The 16,190-nt window shown below is 40.9% G+C and overlaps 6 protein-coding genes across 6 annotated transcripts; 5 read left to right on the forward strand and 1 right to left on the reverse strand. All coding sequences in view use genetic code 12, as the record gives it.

The window, feature by feature from the left end:
• The first annotated feature begins 1,919 nt into the window (after positions 1 to 1,919).
• Positions 1,920 to 2,626, forward strand: RJT20DRAFT_125917 (uncharacterized protein). Its single transcript, XM_064916625.1, has one exon. The coding sequence runs from the start codon at positions 2,081 to 2,083 to the stop codon at positions 2,516 to 2,518; it is 438 nt and encodes a 145-aa protein (XP_064776080.1). The 5' UTR covers positions 1,920 to 2,080; the 3' UTR covers positions 2,519 to 2,626.
• A 99-nt stretch (positions 2,627 to 2,725) lies between these two features.
• RJT20DRAFT_147606 (acetate uptake transporter family protein) lies at positions 2,726 to 3,779 on the reverse strand (the record flags this gene model as incomplete). The annotated part of the gene is made up of 1 exon (XM_064918925.1): positions 2,726 to 3,779. Exon 1 carries the CDS (start codon positions 3,527 to 3,529, stop codon positions 2,726 to 2,728), a length of 804 nt encoding a protein of 267 aa, XP_064776081.1. The 5' UTR covers positions 3,530 to 3,779.
• Positions 3,780 to 5,533: 1,754 nt separating this feature from the next.
• CYT1 (ubiquinol--cytochrome-c reductase catalytic subunit) lies at positions 5,534 to 6,761 on the forward strand. Its single transcript, XM_064919520.1, has one exon. The coding sequence runs from the start codon at positions 5,830 to 5,832 to the stop codon at positions 6,694 to 6,696; it is 867 nt and encodes a 288-aa protein (XP_064776082.1). The 5' UTR covers positions 5,534 to 5,829; the 3' UTR covers positions 6,697 to 6,761.
• A 1,781-nt stretch (positions 6,762 to 8,542) lies between these two features.
• On the forward strand, positions 8,543 to 10,738 carry ITR1 (myo-inositol transporter; the record flags this gene model as incomplete). Its single annotated transcript, XM_064915815.1, has 2 exons — positions 8,543 to 9,091; positions 9,242 to 10,738. The coding sequence occupies exons 1-2, from the start codon at positions 9,008 to 9,010 to the stop codon at positions 10,736 to 10,738; spliced, it is 1,581 nt and encodes a 526-aa protein (XP_064776083.1). The 5' UTR covers positions 8,543 to 9,007.
• A 1,004-nt stretch (positions 10,739 to 11,742) lies between these two features.
• CRK1 (cyclin-dependent serine/threonine protein kinase) lies at positions 11,743 to 13,800 on the forward strand (the record flags this gene model as incomplete). The annotated part of the gene is made up of 2 exons (XM_064921458.1): positions 11,743 to 12,942; positions 13,189 to 13,800. 2 exons carry the CDS (start codon positions 11,743 to 11,745, stop codon positions 13,798 to 13,800), a joined length of 1,812 nt encoding a protein of 603 aa, XP_064776084.1.
• A 678-nt stretch (positions 13,801 to 14,478) lies between these two features.
• FTH1 (Fth1p) lies at positions 14,479 to 15,783 on the forward strand (the record flags this gene model as incomplete). The annotated part of the gene is made up of 1 exon (XM_064921415.1): positions 14,479 to 15,783. The coding sequence occupies one exon, from the start codon at positions 14,479 to 14,481 to the stop codon at positions 15,781 to 15,783; it is 1,305 nt and encodes a 434-aa protein (XP_064776085.1).
• Positions 15,784 to 16,190: the final 407 nt, after the last annotated feature.

Below are 16,190 nucleotides of genomic sequence, written 5' to 3' on the forward strand. Positions count from 1 at the left end.
TTCGAGTTCTTTGGGTGATAGATGCAATAGACGAAATACCGAAGAACAAATATTGTCAACAAGACCACTAGCTAGGTAATAAATAATTGCTAGGTAATATTAATTGCCAGGTAAGAAATAATTAGTTCAACCAACTAATATAAAGATTCAATAAATAACGAACGGACGAACAGATTTTAACAAAGTTCACAAGATCAATAATTCAACCTATTCAAAACCATCAAAAATATCACCAACACACCCACTGGGTTGTTTGCCGGACCTGCTGGTCATTAAATACGTATACCCGAGACACAGTAAACAATCATGGCTAATGCACCAGAGTCGTCTTCCCGCAGCCAGGACAAAGAAGGGCCCCAACCATTGCCTGATCGGGAGTTCATACGCAAATGACGTGCCTCGAGTCGACAAAATAACCATAATAATAAACATGGGAAACACCCATCAAACGAATGTCAAACGTCGCGTTTTAGAGGCAACCAGGGGACAGGGTTTAGGTTCAGGAAGTAGGCTCGGCATGGGACGGCAGCGGGAGAGCATATCGAGAGAGGGCACAAGAGTGTATGGGGAGGGGCTATATGAGCTAAACGGGAAGAAATAGTAGGAGAGAGGGCGGAAGTTGGGATTTGACGGGCGGGTTGGTGTGAATAGAGCTTGCAGAGGAGGACTAGGGATGAATAGAGGATAAAGAGTATAAATTGCAATTGCCGTAATTAAATGCAATAGATGTGGTGATTGTAAATGGTATACGTGTGGTATAGATTAGTTAATATTATTATGAAAGGGCTTTTTGGAGTGGATCTGATGAGAATGTTAACAGCATAAAGGGGAACTGTCCCGAACCTTTCTCAGCAATTTTAAATGGGACCAGTTGCTTCCAGTAAAGAATCGTCTTCACTTGTGTTACGGAAGAATAACAATATGGAAGGATAGTTATATGGATTAAAATAAAAACATTAAATTAATAAATACCAGTAAAAAAAAAAAGAACATTTCCAAGAAACCACAAAATTCGATTAACTGAAGGAACGCCAATATAAAAACGGCAAAGAAAATAAAATTAAATATAGTAAAAAACAGCTACAAAAACACGTCCTCTCACCCATTTTCCATTACGAGGTATATCTGTCACGATCCCATTGGTAATGTTGGCCTGGTGATTGCTGCAATAAACACGCCTTAAATTAGTTTTCCCCAAATGTAGCCATTGTTAGACGGTTTCAACAAACTTTTGACATGGGCTAATTGCTGCAATGATGTATAAGAGGGTCACAACACTCATTAGCAACAAGGCAACTCCAGCAGGTTTACTATGATGCCACTAGTACTATAACACTGGAAGAATGCCCATCATGCATAAATCTCCATGGCTTCCAAAGTCTCGATACTTTCTCGTTTCCAATGCACCCTGTCGTAGCTTTATTCCTGATTAGGAAGTCGCTCGACGATGCCGCAAATTCGTGTATTTCCCTCCTTCGGTAACCTTAAATATTATATACACTCGCGAAATTCCAGATCTGCAGCAGATATGCCATGTGACTGCAGTCACATGGACGGTTGGGGAATGAATGGTGTCCCAAAGTGTAGATACTCCTACTATATTGGGACGTCAAAGATGGGATTTGTTCCTGGCTGGAATGAAAATAGTAGATTCTAGTGAGCTATGTGGATATTTTCAGCTAAGGAAGACTAAAATATGCATCCTTGTGCAATGTAAGTGCAACGGTGCTGTGCTTACGGCTACAGCATTGTTTTCATCGCTGGACCCTTTGCAAGATACAAGAATGCTTCTTTGCAACGGAATATCAATCTTTCAAGCCGTTTATCGGTCCTTCCTCATGTTCGGTGCAGTTTATTCCATCAGTAGATGAATTAAAATGCCCTCTTAAAACTAATACGCTACCATATTGACCAATGTAGGTGCTACCATATGTGCTTTGAACCCACACGACTTTTGGCCAGAGTTTTCTACAGATGGCATGACGATAAAGGGTATTAGGTATTAAATATGATTATAGCAATCAAGTCTTTTACTGTAGACGTCCAAGAAATACATCCGAAGCCCTGAAATATCTAGGTAATGTCTGAATTAGTAGTAGACGAGCCCTTGACGTCGCATGTGCGCCCTGCCACAGATGCCTTGTTAACAATCAGAATTATCAAGTCATTTCCTTATAGAAACGTAAAGAACCATGTCATTCATTCCATAAATTTGAAGGAAACAACCCCAGAACAGTTGTTGGAACAAGTCAAAAATATAATCAACACAACTGGTGGCTTGAGACCTTATCGTAGTGTGGAGTATGATGCAATTAAAATTTATACCAAGGCACATGGTACAAAGTCGATGAATTTAGTGATAAATTTTGATAATGACGAGGGCTGGGTTCTTGTGAGCCCAGATGTAACCGGCAAGAAATCTTTGTACGAGTTGGGAGTAGAGAATGAGACTGAATTGAGTGTGTTTAAGTGGAGCGATTACGTAGAATTTAAGGCCAACCCCGAGGAAAAGTGGTGATTGACTATTAGGAGATACTTTGTATTATATCATTTAGCATTATAGCATGGGGCCGTAAATTCCACCTTCTTTTTATATATAAATATACTAATAATAATAAATTTGCATATTTTCTAAGTTAGCTACACTGTAATTTCCCTTGTCCCTATATTAAAAGTAGAATAAATATTAAAATGAAAAGTAATGACAATTTTATAAAAAAAACAACTAACTTTGATAGTCCTTGAGAGGCATAACAGCACATGTAATATAACTGTTCTCTTTGGTAGCAACACCTGCAAAGGCATTATACCAAATAACAAAAGAGTGTGCAACAGCAATAATTCCTCCAGCACGAATGGTCTTTGGACTGTCTGCAATATATCCAGATGCAAGCACAAAGAAAGTTAAGACCAATGAACCGACAGCAATATTAAAGGCGACGGTTGACTTAAAAGTACACAGCCAGAGTATAGTTGTAAAAATTCCCCAAGCAAGGAGAAAGAACCCAATTGCATGATTCATTTGAACTGGATCTTCAGCATAAGCCTTACCAATTCCAAAAGCAGGAATAAAGACGGAACCAAAACTCAACCAGAAAGCTCCATAGCTGGTAAACGCCGTACCTGCGAACGTATTTCCAGCTGCTAACTCCCATACACCTGATAAAAATTGAATCAATCCACCGTAAAATACTGCAATACCCACTCCAACGTTTGGAGCTTTAATACCCATACTGTTGGCAAAGAACATACCAATGATGAAGGCAGAGAAAGCTGTACCACATAAGCCCAAGGCAGCAGCATTACCGAATTGATGTTTTGGATATGGGGCAAGACCCGGGTTGAAAGTACCACCAAATGCTTGCATTAATTCATGACGGTGGTATTTCTTGTTGTCAATAATGACATACTGGTCACCTTCTCCACTGTAGGTTACAGTTTTGTATGGAACCGACTCATGAGAAGTAATTGGTTTGGAGTACCCCTCCTCTTGCTCGACTTCAAATTCAGAGGATTGAACGGATTCCATTTTATATTACCAAAAATTTGATAATTTGTATTGAAGCTATTATTAGCGTTTTGTTTGTAGAGACATTAAAGGCATTTTGAAATATAATTCGAAATTGTACCTTATATATATTATAGTTCGGAGAACTTTTGCAAGAGCCTTCATGTGGGGTCGGCTGGGATCTGAATAAAAAATAAAGTTTTATTCACCGCAATCATCAATGTTTGCAGTTGCATTTTATTACTTAAAAGTCGGAAATGGAAGAAACAGCGGGAGTCGCCAGGAGTACTGCGGATTTAGGCGATTTTGAGTAGAAGAATGAATGAGTTCCCCACTGGCACGCATAAAAAATACGAATGGGGTTGAGTTCGTAAACCATTCTGGGGAGCTATGGTTCACTTTGTTGAAGAGTTCCAATTCTTTGTTTCCATAATCGTTGATAATAAATATGTTTAAATAGTAGATATAGACCAAAGGGGGATTTAGAGGGTGCAATGCGAAGTTATTTGAAGTGGGAGGAGAGAGCAGTTCGTGTTTTTTCTAATTTGGAGAATTTTTCAAAAATGGACCCGTGATTTGTGTCTTGATCTTCACTACAATCACATTATTCCATTGTCCGTATATACTTGCCAATTGATTCGTGCAACATAGAGTAGTGATGTTTCAAGAGGAGGGCATCATTGATGCAAAAAGCAATGGTTTTTCAAAACGCGGAAGAATGCTGCATTTTGCGGAAAAAGCGACAGCTCGCTTATCCGCAAACATGATTAAGTAAGTGCCATAAAACATTTGTGAATGGCCAGAGTATGTTTCATGGATGTCTCCGGGGACTTGTCGACGGGGTATAAGTGTAAGTATGTGCTCTATTATTATTATTCTTATAGATATTATTTGAAACTGAAAGCACCTTTAGACAATAGAACTCAAAGTGTGTAGCTTTGGCGAGCGGATGATGCCTTCATGATGCTGGCAAAATCCATATTGTATATCCATTGCCAATGCCCGTATATCCATTGCCAATGCCCGTATATCCTCGAGTATTTTCCGGCGGCCCGGGCCTTCAAGTTGTTGGGAACTCAGCAGGGAGCAGGTGGGATAGAGCGACCAGTTAAGTGAAAGAATTGAAATCGGAGCGAAGTCGAGCTCTGCATGTTCTTTGAGAAAATGAACGCATTTTTGCAGCGCTTGTTTTCCCGAATTCCATTCCTATGGTGAGTTATGGTTAAAAGATTTGAACTTCAGTACGTAGATATTTAGGTCTTTCTTGGTGAAATTAGTACCCTCTTGTGATCACTATTTCCTGAGAAATTCATACTGACTTTGCCGTGATCGCCTGGAAATGGGCCCTCCAGATAGTAGTATTCTAACTTAATATCCGCAGATTAATTTCATAGAATTGTTGTCCAAAATGTTGTCCTAAATGACATCACGTGATAAATATTCTAGACACACACTTGGGCTCCTTTTTAGGTTGTAGCGTAGACAATTTCAAAGCTTATTGTAAATGAAAAATTGCATCTTCAGACACATGATATATATCACATGACATTAGAACATCACATGACCCACCACCACATGATCAAAAACCACATTTCCCACTTCCCATTTCTGTCCACTCTCATCTTTCCTCCTTGCTCCCCTTTCACTTTTCACTCTCATCTTAGGAAAGGAAAAAAAACTGTACCCGGTTCTACCCAAATGCAATTTCCTTCCATCTCACGTGATTAGCGCGCCGCACTCAATCCATTCCAGCCAATGAACGGCCGTGTTTTGCCAACCGCACCCATCCCATGACGTAAGCTCTGACATAAACCAGGGCTCTTTCCAATCAAACCAATAACAATAAAAATCAACCAATTTTTTATTAGCGGATTGCGACGAGTAACAAAAGCGCACAAACAGAAAAAAGTTGGCAGTAAAATCTTCCAGTTTTCAAGAATCAGTTAGTGAATTACTTGCAACCACATTAACCATTGCACGGTCGGACGTCTTTTAGCAGATAGAAAACGCTTTAGAAGCACGCAAGAACGTAGGAACGTATCCAGTAGTGCTAGTCACCCGAAATAGTTGGAAACGAACCCGTAGTCACAGCCCTTTAGCTAGCTACCCGCCGACACAAAACTATTCAACACCGCTCACCATCATACGACCACAACACCCGTTGGACGCCAATTGAAGTTGTCAGAGCATAAGAACTCACTTGCATCCGTTAAAGTAGTTGCTTATTGTCGTCATTTTGTCATTTTTTGAGATTGTCGTTGCCGTTATCCAGTAGCTTCATTTCTTTACAAACACTATCATCCTAATTCATAAGCATCATAATGTTCAGTTCCTCGTTGAAAGCCATGAACCGCTCCATGATCCAAAAGATCGTTGCTGGATCCGTCGCCACCACCGGTTTGACTGCATCTTACCTCCTTTACCAGGACTCCATGAGTGCCAGTGCCATGACCGCCGCTGAGCACGGTTTGCATCCACCAGCCTTTGGTTGGTCGCACAACGGTATGTTCGACTCATTCGACCATGCCTCCATCAGAAGAGGTTTCCAGGTCTACAGAGAAGTGTGTGCCGCTTGTCACTCTTTGGACAGAATCGCCTGGAGAAACCTCGTGGCCGTTTCCCACACCACCAGTGAGGCCAAGGCCATGTGTGAGGAATTGGAGTACGACGACGAACCAGATGATGAAGGTAAGCCAAGGAAGAGACCAGGTAAGTTGGCCGACTACATTCCAGGTCCTTACGAGAACGAACAAGCTGCCAGAGCCGCCAACCAGGGTGCTTTACCACCAGACTTGTCTTTGATTGTCAAGGCCAGACACGGAGGTTGTGACTACATTTTCTCTCTTTTGACCGGTTACCCAGAAGAACCACCAGCAGGTGTTGTCTTACCACCAGGATCTAACTACAACCCTTACTTCCCAGGTGGAGCCATTGCTATGGGTAGAGTGTTATTCGACGACTTGGTTGAATACGAAGATGGTACTCCAGCCACCACCTCCCAAATGGCCAAGGATGTTACTACTTTCTTGAACTGGGCTGCTGAGCCAGAGCATGACGACAGAAAGAGATGGGGTTTGAAGGCCCTTGTCATTGTGTCATCGTTGTATTTGATCTCTATCTGGGTCAAGAGATTCAAGTGGCAACCAATTAAGAACAGAAAGATTAGATTCGACCCACCAAAGAAGTAAACAGAGCAATGAAGAGTTTACTCCCAAAATAGGCGAAATGATTGATACGGAAAGCGGATACACATCCATTGATATCAGTAAAATAGGCGAGCGAAGTAAAAATGTAAATAGCTGCAATATTGGGAAATCTCAGAGCGCGCCAAATGCTGATGTTAGAACATGGTTTGATTCGTTAGCTGAAGTAGCCCTAATAATAATATGCCTCGAAGGCTGGGATGGCTGCTTAGTGTGAATTGAAGTTTGTTGTGACAGTATCAGATTGGCTCGAGATTTCTTTGCATAGCGATCGTTATTTTTGCTGAGCTGAATATGTGATATTGAATATTGACGTATTCTGTTGTTCTGTGTTGTGAGTTTTGTTTTATATACACTTGACATATTCTATTTAACTTTTTATCTTTATCTCCTACATACGCATTATATATGTTAAAAAAATTGATTTGTTAGAATATAGATTGTAAGTTTTACGGAGAACAGAATGAAGGCATCCTGAGGAAATGACAATTATAAATACTTATAGTTTGCAGCCAGATGCAATCCGCTAGACGGAAGAGGCATAGCAATTGCGCTAAAAGAAGAGATCTAGAGAACTTTCTGGGGAGCTACTCTTCACATATTATTCAGAAAACGTACGATAGGTGTAAGAATTATACCAGACCAGATCTTTCCAGCCCATGTTCCGATATCTTATTTGTGGTCATTAAGATCAAGGATCGGCTTGTGCAGATTTGCTACAATAGTATTTTATAAGACTTTCTTTCAGGCACAGATGTTCAAATGTCATTGTCTATAGAGCTTCCCTGGAAGATTTTTGATTTTTCGAAAATTAAAGAAAATTAAAGTAAGATATGGACAGCAATACCAAAGGATATGGGTGCCAATTTTCTTCAAGTCACCAGTTAGCAGTTACCACATTCGAGGACATAAAGTTTCCGTTCAATGGCTGAAGCGCCTTGTTAAAAAAGGCTTTGAATATTGTAGCCGTATGGTAGCATATTTCTAATGCTATATTTAACTTTTTTTTAGAGTGGTTCTTCTTTCAAGATTTTTGTCTCCACTTCAACGAAAATCAGATTAACTACCATTTCCTCCCTAGCACCTTCTTATCCTTCAAATAACACTCAACCAAGAATCTCCTAAACTATATATATATGACAATAATATGGTTATAACTAACAACTCGGGATTTTTCACCTTGCGGTGTTGGTGCGGGATGCTATGCTCGTCGGAGAAACCAGGCGAATTCAGTACAGTAATAATAACTTCTATGAGCAGGGTCTTCCTCTCGGAGTTTGAGTAGGGCAAACATTTAGGGCTTCCGGCGGGAGGCCAGAACATGAAAGAACTTGGAAGACCAAGACCATAGAGTATGTTAATTGATTTCACGATGGTTAGCTATTTTCAGGAAGAATCATGCTTACTCCATGTCTACCAACTTCCTTGATTCCACAGCCTGCACTTACCTTCCTCCATCATTTCCATCTTTGGCATTGTCTTTCTTTCACATCTCTAACTCCTCCAAAAAAAAACCCTTTGTTCCGCTCGCCGAAATACACGGTGAAATACCGCCATGGTCCAAAACCATCCGGTCGTGTACTCTCTGGCAATGTGCCCAAAAGCGTCGCCAAAATGCCCAACTTTCACCGTGTTCGCCGAAAATTGCTGTTCTCCACTCGCGGTGGCTAAATTCTCACTGGGCAAAGGTCCAATTTACGCCGAACATCACACGCTGAATTATGGAATATCTGCACTTCGGATCTTTCTTTGTCGTAGTTTTCGAGGCGGGTTCTCCAAATGGTAATTATATATCACTATTTAAAATTCCGTATATCTTTTTTTTTCTTCTCTGTAGTAGGTAATATTATTATATCTATTTGTCATAGTATATATACTATCATAGATTATTATATCATAGTTAGGGAGAACTAGATATAGGAGATTAGAAGAAAAAGGATTTGACTCGTGAGCGGCTAATCCATACTTGATTTGATATTTATTTTAGATAGTCTTAAATAGTCTTCTTCTTATACTTTACAGCGTTTTATCCGTCTTCATACCCGCAGTAGAAGCTTCTACAGTTGTTCCATAAGCGAGCTCCTTATTTTACGTCAAAGGATAAATCAAAGTATCCCGGATTAACCTGTTTTTCCTTGGGTCTTTACCGTCATCTATCGCATACCACTTGTACCTATACTCGTGTGAGTAATACCAAATACCCATTTTCTGTTGTTGCACTTCGTGATTTTGATCTTATCATTATCGTCGGACCACCCAAAAGAAACCACCGTGATCCCGTAATATCTAGCTAAAAATGCCTATATCTCACGGTTCTTCGTCCAAGCATGGCTCCAACGCCCAGTTGTTGAACTCAGATATCAACAGCAGCGCCTCCTCTGTGGCCTCGTCCAAGGGCTTGTTGGATAACAACGCCAGTAAGGTAAGACACTACGGCGAACACACACATTCGCCTGCTTCAAGCAGTCTGGTTAATAAATCCGTTGATGCCCTCAGCGATATCGAGTCCTACCAGCATTCGGAATCTCAGGCCAAACCTTCAAGGTTGGTGATCATCTTGACCTTGGCATCGTCCATCTCTGGTTTCATGTTCGGTTACGATACCGGTTACATTTCATCTGCTCTTGTGCAAATCGGAACGGACTTGAGTAACAAGATCCTCACAAATGGTGAGAAGGAGTTTATCACATCTGCTACCTCGTTAGGAGCGTTCATCGGTGCCTTTATCAGTGGTATCTGGGCCAATTTGGTTGGTCGTAAGAGAGTTTTATTAGCTTCTAACGTCGTTTTCGTTGTAGGTACCATAATACAATTGGCTGCGAAGACCGTGTGGACTATGATTGCCGGAAGATTCGTATTGGGATTGGCCGTCGGTGTGGCATCCTTGATCGCTCCATTGATGTTGAGTGAGTTGGCTCCTGCCAAATACAGAGGAAGATTAATCGTTACAAACGTCATATTCATTACTGGTGGTCAGTTAGTTGCTTACTTCATCAACTGGGGTCTTACCCGTGTGGCACATGGATGGAGAATCTCTGTCGGATTATGTATGGTTCCACCAGTTATCCAATTTGTATTGTTCTGGTTCTTACCAGACACCCCAAGATACTACATCATGAAGGGTAAATTAGATAGAGCCAGGGAGGTTGTTAGAAAAACTCACCATCTGCCAACAGAAGATTTTGTCACTGCTATCATCGAGGATATGGTTGCTGCCAACTCTAACGTTCCAGGTAAGGGACCATTACAACAAGCATGGAACTCCATTAAGCTCATCCACACCAACCCAGCAAATTTCAGAGCATTGATCTTGGCTTGTGGTTTACAAGGTATCCAACAATTCACTGGTTTCAACTCTTTAATGTACTTCAGTGCCACAATTTTCGAGACTATTGGTTTCAAGAATGCTACTGCTGTTTCTATCATTGTTGCTGCAACCAACTTTGTCTTCACTGGTATTGCTTTATGTATCGTCGATCAAGTCGGAAGAAGAAGAATTTTGTTATGGTCTCTTCCTTTTATGTGTGGTTCATTGGTAGTCTGTGCAATTGCATTCCACTTCTTAGGTGTTGAGTTCTCTTCTGGAGCTGACGTTGTCGTAAAGACCACAGGTATCTCAGGTTGGGGTATCGTAGTGATTATTGGTATGGTCATGTTCGTTGCTTCGTACGCTATCGGTATTGGTAACAGTGCCTGGATCGGTGTTGAGTTGTTCTCCGACGTTAATGTTAGATCTGCTGGTGCCATGTATTCTGCCGCTACAAACTGGGCTGGTTCTTTGGTAATTGCTTCGACATTTTTAACTATGTTAGAGAGGATCACTCCTACTGGTACCTTCTCGTTCTTCGCTGGGTTATGTGCCGTTTCATTTGTATTTGTCTACTTCTTGTTACCAGAAGTCGCTGGATTGGAGTTAGAAGAGACGACCGAGTTCTTGTCACATGGTTTCAATGTGAAACAAGCGTCAAAGTTATCAAGAGAGAGAAAGCGTAACTCGAAGTTCATCAAGAGACGCCCCGCTGCATAAATGAACTGGAAAGGTTCATTGGATAACAAAACATTAGAAAAGGTACGATTATTACATATTAACTTTTTACTTCTATCGTTGTATCACTTTGGGGATGAGATGCATCTCGTGTTTACCCTAGTGATTTCATTCTTATTTATATAATTCTTTAATTAACAAATCATCGTCATGAAAGCCATCAAGAGAGATGACTCTGGAGCAATCTCTAGAGCAGGATATGGGTCATCGGGACATTCATTTTTGTGATAGCTATATCGACCCCCCTGGACACGAAACAGATGAACTTTCTTGTGGCCCAATTTAATTCCTGATAAATGGAAACTTGTTGGCGCGCTCAATCTTTTCTTTCGGCGAAACTTCACTTTCATGACCGGCAACGATATCTCCCACAACACAAACCTCTCCAACCATCCATCTTCCCCATATATTGAAACCCATTAATGTCGTTTGCAGCAATTACCACCCATCATACAATGTCGCATTACAACTGTGTTCTTCCCCACCATCAAAACACGACATTTTATTTCATTTCTCTGTCCTGCAGAAAACACTTCCTCTTTGGGACGTGCGAAGACTGACAAATTTATGGTTGGTTTGTATTTCTGTTTTACATAGTTAGAGAGAGATGACTAGAAGTGAGATTGGTTGAGCTAATACTGTGTAAAAAGGGTGAAAAAGTAGGTGCTGACAGTCAGTTTGTGTGAATTAACAGTTTTGATAACTTTTTCACGGCGAAAAACCAATAGAAGACCATAAAGTTGTGGTGTTCTTGGTGAGATTTGTTAGTGAGAAGAATAGTCATAACCAGAAGATTCAAGAAAAGGTCACCAGTTCTTAGCTTTTGAAAGTCGAAATCGGGTTGAAAGTTGAAGAATACGCTTCAGTAAGTACAGCTGAACGATATTAGTGTATTTATTTTGAATTTTACAATTAAATTCTGAGGATTTATCAGCTAATATCTGTGAGTTTGAGCTTTAAAACGTATAATATATGGGACATTAACTATGGCCGACACAGAACCAGCACATACGAAAGCACCAGATGTGCTACCTCCTTTGCGCAAGCGAAGGCTTCAATCAGTCAACAATAAAGAATTCAGCGATATGGGAAAACTACAAGATTTCAGCATAATAGAGAAACTTGGCCAGGGAACTTTCGGAGTGGTTCAAAAGGCTAAAAGCAGAAAAACGGGAGAAGTAGTGGCGTTGAAACAGTTAATAAACCACTCCGCAAAAGAAGGATTTCCTATAACCGCTATGAGAGAAATCACAATACTAAGACAGTTGAATCATAAGAATATTTTGAGAATCCTGGAGATGATATACGAGGAACCAAAAATTAAGAACCCAGCAGATATGGTTACTCACAGGGGTTGTTTTTACACAGTGTCGCCTTACATGTCCAGTGATTTGGTAGGATTACTAGAAAACCCCAATGTGACCCTAGAATTACTGCACATTAAGTGTTTGATGCAACAGTTACTTAGAGGAATTCAGTACATTCACGAAATGAAGTTTTTGCATAGAGATATAAAGGCAGCCAATATTTTGATAGATTCAAAAGGTGTGTTGAAAATTGCTGATTTTGGACTTGCCAGAACATACCATGGCAAGCCTCCACAGCTAGGACTTGGACCTGGTGGTGGTGAAAGAGCATATACTGGATTGGTGGTGACGAGATGGTACCGCCCACCCGAATTATTATTGGGAGAAAGAAAATATACTACTGCTGTCGATTTATGGGGCATAGGATGTGTTTTTGCGGAGCTTTTCACGAATAAACCTATTTTGGTAGGAAAGTCAGATGCTCACCAGGCCCAATTAGTCTTTGGATTGGTTGGATCTCCACTTAACTGGACGCACGCATCTTCATTACCTAATAAGAGTGATTTCAATATAGGATTGAGCTGCAGCAGAAGTTTAGAAGCAAGATTTGAAAAGATAATGCCTGCTGATGGAGTAAAACTTTTGAGTGGATTGTTAGCCTTGGACCCATATAAGCGCTTTAATGCGTTAGATGCATTGAAGCATGAGTTTTTCAAAAATGATCCGTTGCCATTGAAGCCGGAGGAATTGCCCCAGTTTGAAGAGAGTCACGAGATTGATAAAAAGAAGTTCAAGAGACTAAAGGAGAGATCTAACAGCACCTCATCTCAAGCAAATCAATATAACAATGAAAGCTACTACAGCTCAAAATCCAATAATGTGATCAATCATACACAACACGATTATAAACGTGAACGTGAAATGGATACATATAGGCCAACTAAGCCTGCAGCAGAAAGATACCAAGATTTGAATCGTAGAGGGAAGGGCGATTCTCTCTATCTGTCTTCGTTTAAAGGCAGTTCGAATAACAACAACATAAATAAAGGTTCTTCAACTTCTGGCCAGTCGTCGAACTCCGGCTTACTCCCAAGGAGTCGGTCACATTTGGGATTATCAACAGAGGCAACATCCAACTTACCTAAAAAGCCTAGTTTTACAGCAAAAGACGAAACATCAGAGCTACCAACGGCATCAAGACCTAGGGCAGCAACGTACTCACAACCTACATCACAAGAAAAGCGGACTGAATTATCTCATACTCCCACGAAATCTAGCACAGAGGGAGCGAATGCTACTGGAACGACCGCGAATGCGACGAGGTTGGAACAGCCGACAGTCTCATCTCCATTGGCATCTGCTTCGAAGCAACAGAACACACCTACCCATACATCGCCAAATCATGGAGTTTCTAAACTAGCCAAAGCGGCAACTGCAAACATCTTGCGTGCTTCCAAGTCTATAGCAAATGCCCCAAAGGGAATATTCATGGACACTTCGCGTCGGAAGCGCCCCATCTCCCCCGCAGTTCGCAAACCTATCAAGAAGGCCAGAACCCTGCGCCCTGAAGAATATGATAGTGATTTAACTGACTTGGAGGGTGAGATAGGCAGAGGAGAGGAAGATTCATTTAAATCATTTTTGAATTACGAGGATTTCCAGAAAGATACAGAGTACCGTAAACTTACCAACGAAAAGATTAACTTCTTGCAGAAGGATAAGAAGAAACCAGAATAGAAGAATGTATATAATCAAATACCGTAGAGAATGATATAATACATATTAATCCTCACCCTGAACGCTAACATGGCCCTGGCGAAGCCGAACTAAAAAAGGACTCTTTTTGTATATCCACATGTACGGAAGCGACGATATGTCGACACACCAAGCTCTTTCCTCGCGCCACTATATTTGAACCCTGACCTTGCTGCCTTTCTTTTTGCGGGCTTCAATCCATGTAACCAAGACTTATCTATATGATCTGATCCCATGTAACCCAAAGAGTGACCACTTACGATTTTCCTCGAGGCCGAGTTCGGCAAGGATTACCCAAAAGGGTATGCGGAGAACCTTCCGATCATATGGCTCCATGTTCGGAAGTCATTTCCGAGGTTAAGAATTTGGCATCGGCGATCAAATAGATAAAATTGATGGTTGAGATTAGTATTTCATTTGTAATCATGGGCCACCTAGGAATCGCTTACACGTAAACGAACTGCTCGGAGTTATCGACGGTAATAGTCACGCCAGGCCCAAGAACAAACAGAGCGGCTTGTTCTCCTTGTTTTCCTTATAAAATAGCGTTTTTTTCGGCCCCAGACTATTGATCCATAGTTTACAGCTTTACTAGTGACACGAATTAATTTCGAACGTTAGAGAAACTGTTACCAGCTTCTAAATTGTACTTTTTTCACCATGGTCGCTTCGTTTGACGACTATTTCTCGATCCAGGCTTTTCTTATCGTGCTACGCGAGACCTTGGAGCTGGCTATCATCATTTCGGTGTTGCTAGCATTTCTCCACCAGAGCTTTAAGACAAGCGCGCCGAAGCTGGACAAGAAAGTTAGAAGAATACCCCACGAATATAATAGTATAGATGAACCTCTCATTCAACCAAGCAGTTCCGAGGGACTGACCAGCACTCAACAAGTGATTAAATCCGAAGATAGTATTGACACTGAATCAGTGTATAAATACTTGAAGTTACAGATATGGATTGGAGGTCTTTTGGGTCTTGTCGTCTGCTTACTATTTGGATCAGTCATTCTTGGAGTTTTCTACATTTTAGGTAAGGATCTCTGGGTTGTTGCAGAACACTACTGGGAAGGGACTTTTTCAATCTTGGCTAGTATCATCATCTCAGTTATGGGAATTAAGATTCTCAGAATTAACAAGATGCAAGAGAAGTGGAAATACAAGTTATCGAAGTTGATTCAAAATTCAGATTACTTGAATAAAGCAGTTAGAGGGCATCAGGGAATCCCACTGAAAGCCCACGGTTTCACCTCAAAGTTTGAGCTCTGGTCAGAAAAATACTCGATGTTTATATTACCTTTTGTGACTACTCTTAGAGAGGGCATGGAAGCTATCGTTTTCATAGGAGGGATTGGAATCAACGAAAACACTTCTATTTGGGCCCTAGTCAACTCTATTATTCTTGCGATCTTAATAGGGAGTGCTATAGGAGTTCTCTTGTACAGATCGGGAAATACCTTATCCTTGCAGTGGTTCTTGATAACTTCTACATGCTTCTTATACTTAGTGGCTGCTGGGTTATTCTCCAAGGGAGTATGGAACTTTGAATTGCAGCATTTTATTGACTTGTGTGACGGTTTTGATGTCTCCGAAACCGGGCACGGTCCAGGTTCCTACGACATAGCTACAAGCGTATGGCACGTAAATTGTTGCAACGGCGAGTTACAAGACGACGGAGCCTTCTGGATGATGTTCACTGCAATTTTTGGGTGGACGAATTCTGCCACTTTTGGAAGTGTCATCAGTTACAACCTTTATTGGATAGTTATAATTGCATCCTTTTCATCCTTGTTGTATGAAGAAAAACATGGAAAGTTGCCGATCATTCCAATACTGTGGCAGCAAAAGAGAATTCAAAAGAGACTCAATGGATACATGCCTTTATCGTCTGCAAAGGGACAAGTTACAGATGAAACCAGACAAAGCATGGACTCAGTTAGCTCACAAACACCGTTGAACGGTTAAATTGCAACAAGTCGGTTGAATTTGGGGGATTACCAAGGGTATCCCCCACAACCCATACTTTCAAGGGATTTAAAAGGCTCGAGAACTTCCCGTTCATCCGCAAAATTTTGCATCAATGCAAATTGGAGGATTCAAAAGATCGTATCCCCCACGATATATATACACTACTATTTATATATTTTAATAATTTTTGGTATATAGATTCAAATATACTTTCTAGAACCATGAGCATGAAATCACAAGCAACCGAGTTTGAGTTGGTAATCAAGTAGTGCTATCGTTTGAAGACGTTCTTGCCAATGGGAACCAAAGGAATGAAAATACCATATTTGGGATTGTTACACAATATTCTTGGCTGTCCACCGGCAAAAGATGACCATTAACTGGCGAGCGAAATAAAACGCAAT

The sequence above is a fragment of the Scheffersomyces xylosifermentans genome, assembly GCF_036884685.1.
Source record: "Scheffersomyces xylosifermentans strain CBS 12540 chromosome Unknown RJT20scaffold_2, whole genome shotgun sequence".
NCBI classification, from domain to species: domain Eukaryota; kingdom Fungi; phylum Ascomycota; class Pichiomycetes; order Serinales; family Debaryomycetaceae; genus Scheffersomyces; species Scheffersomyces xylosifermentans.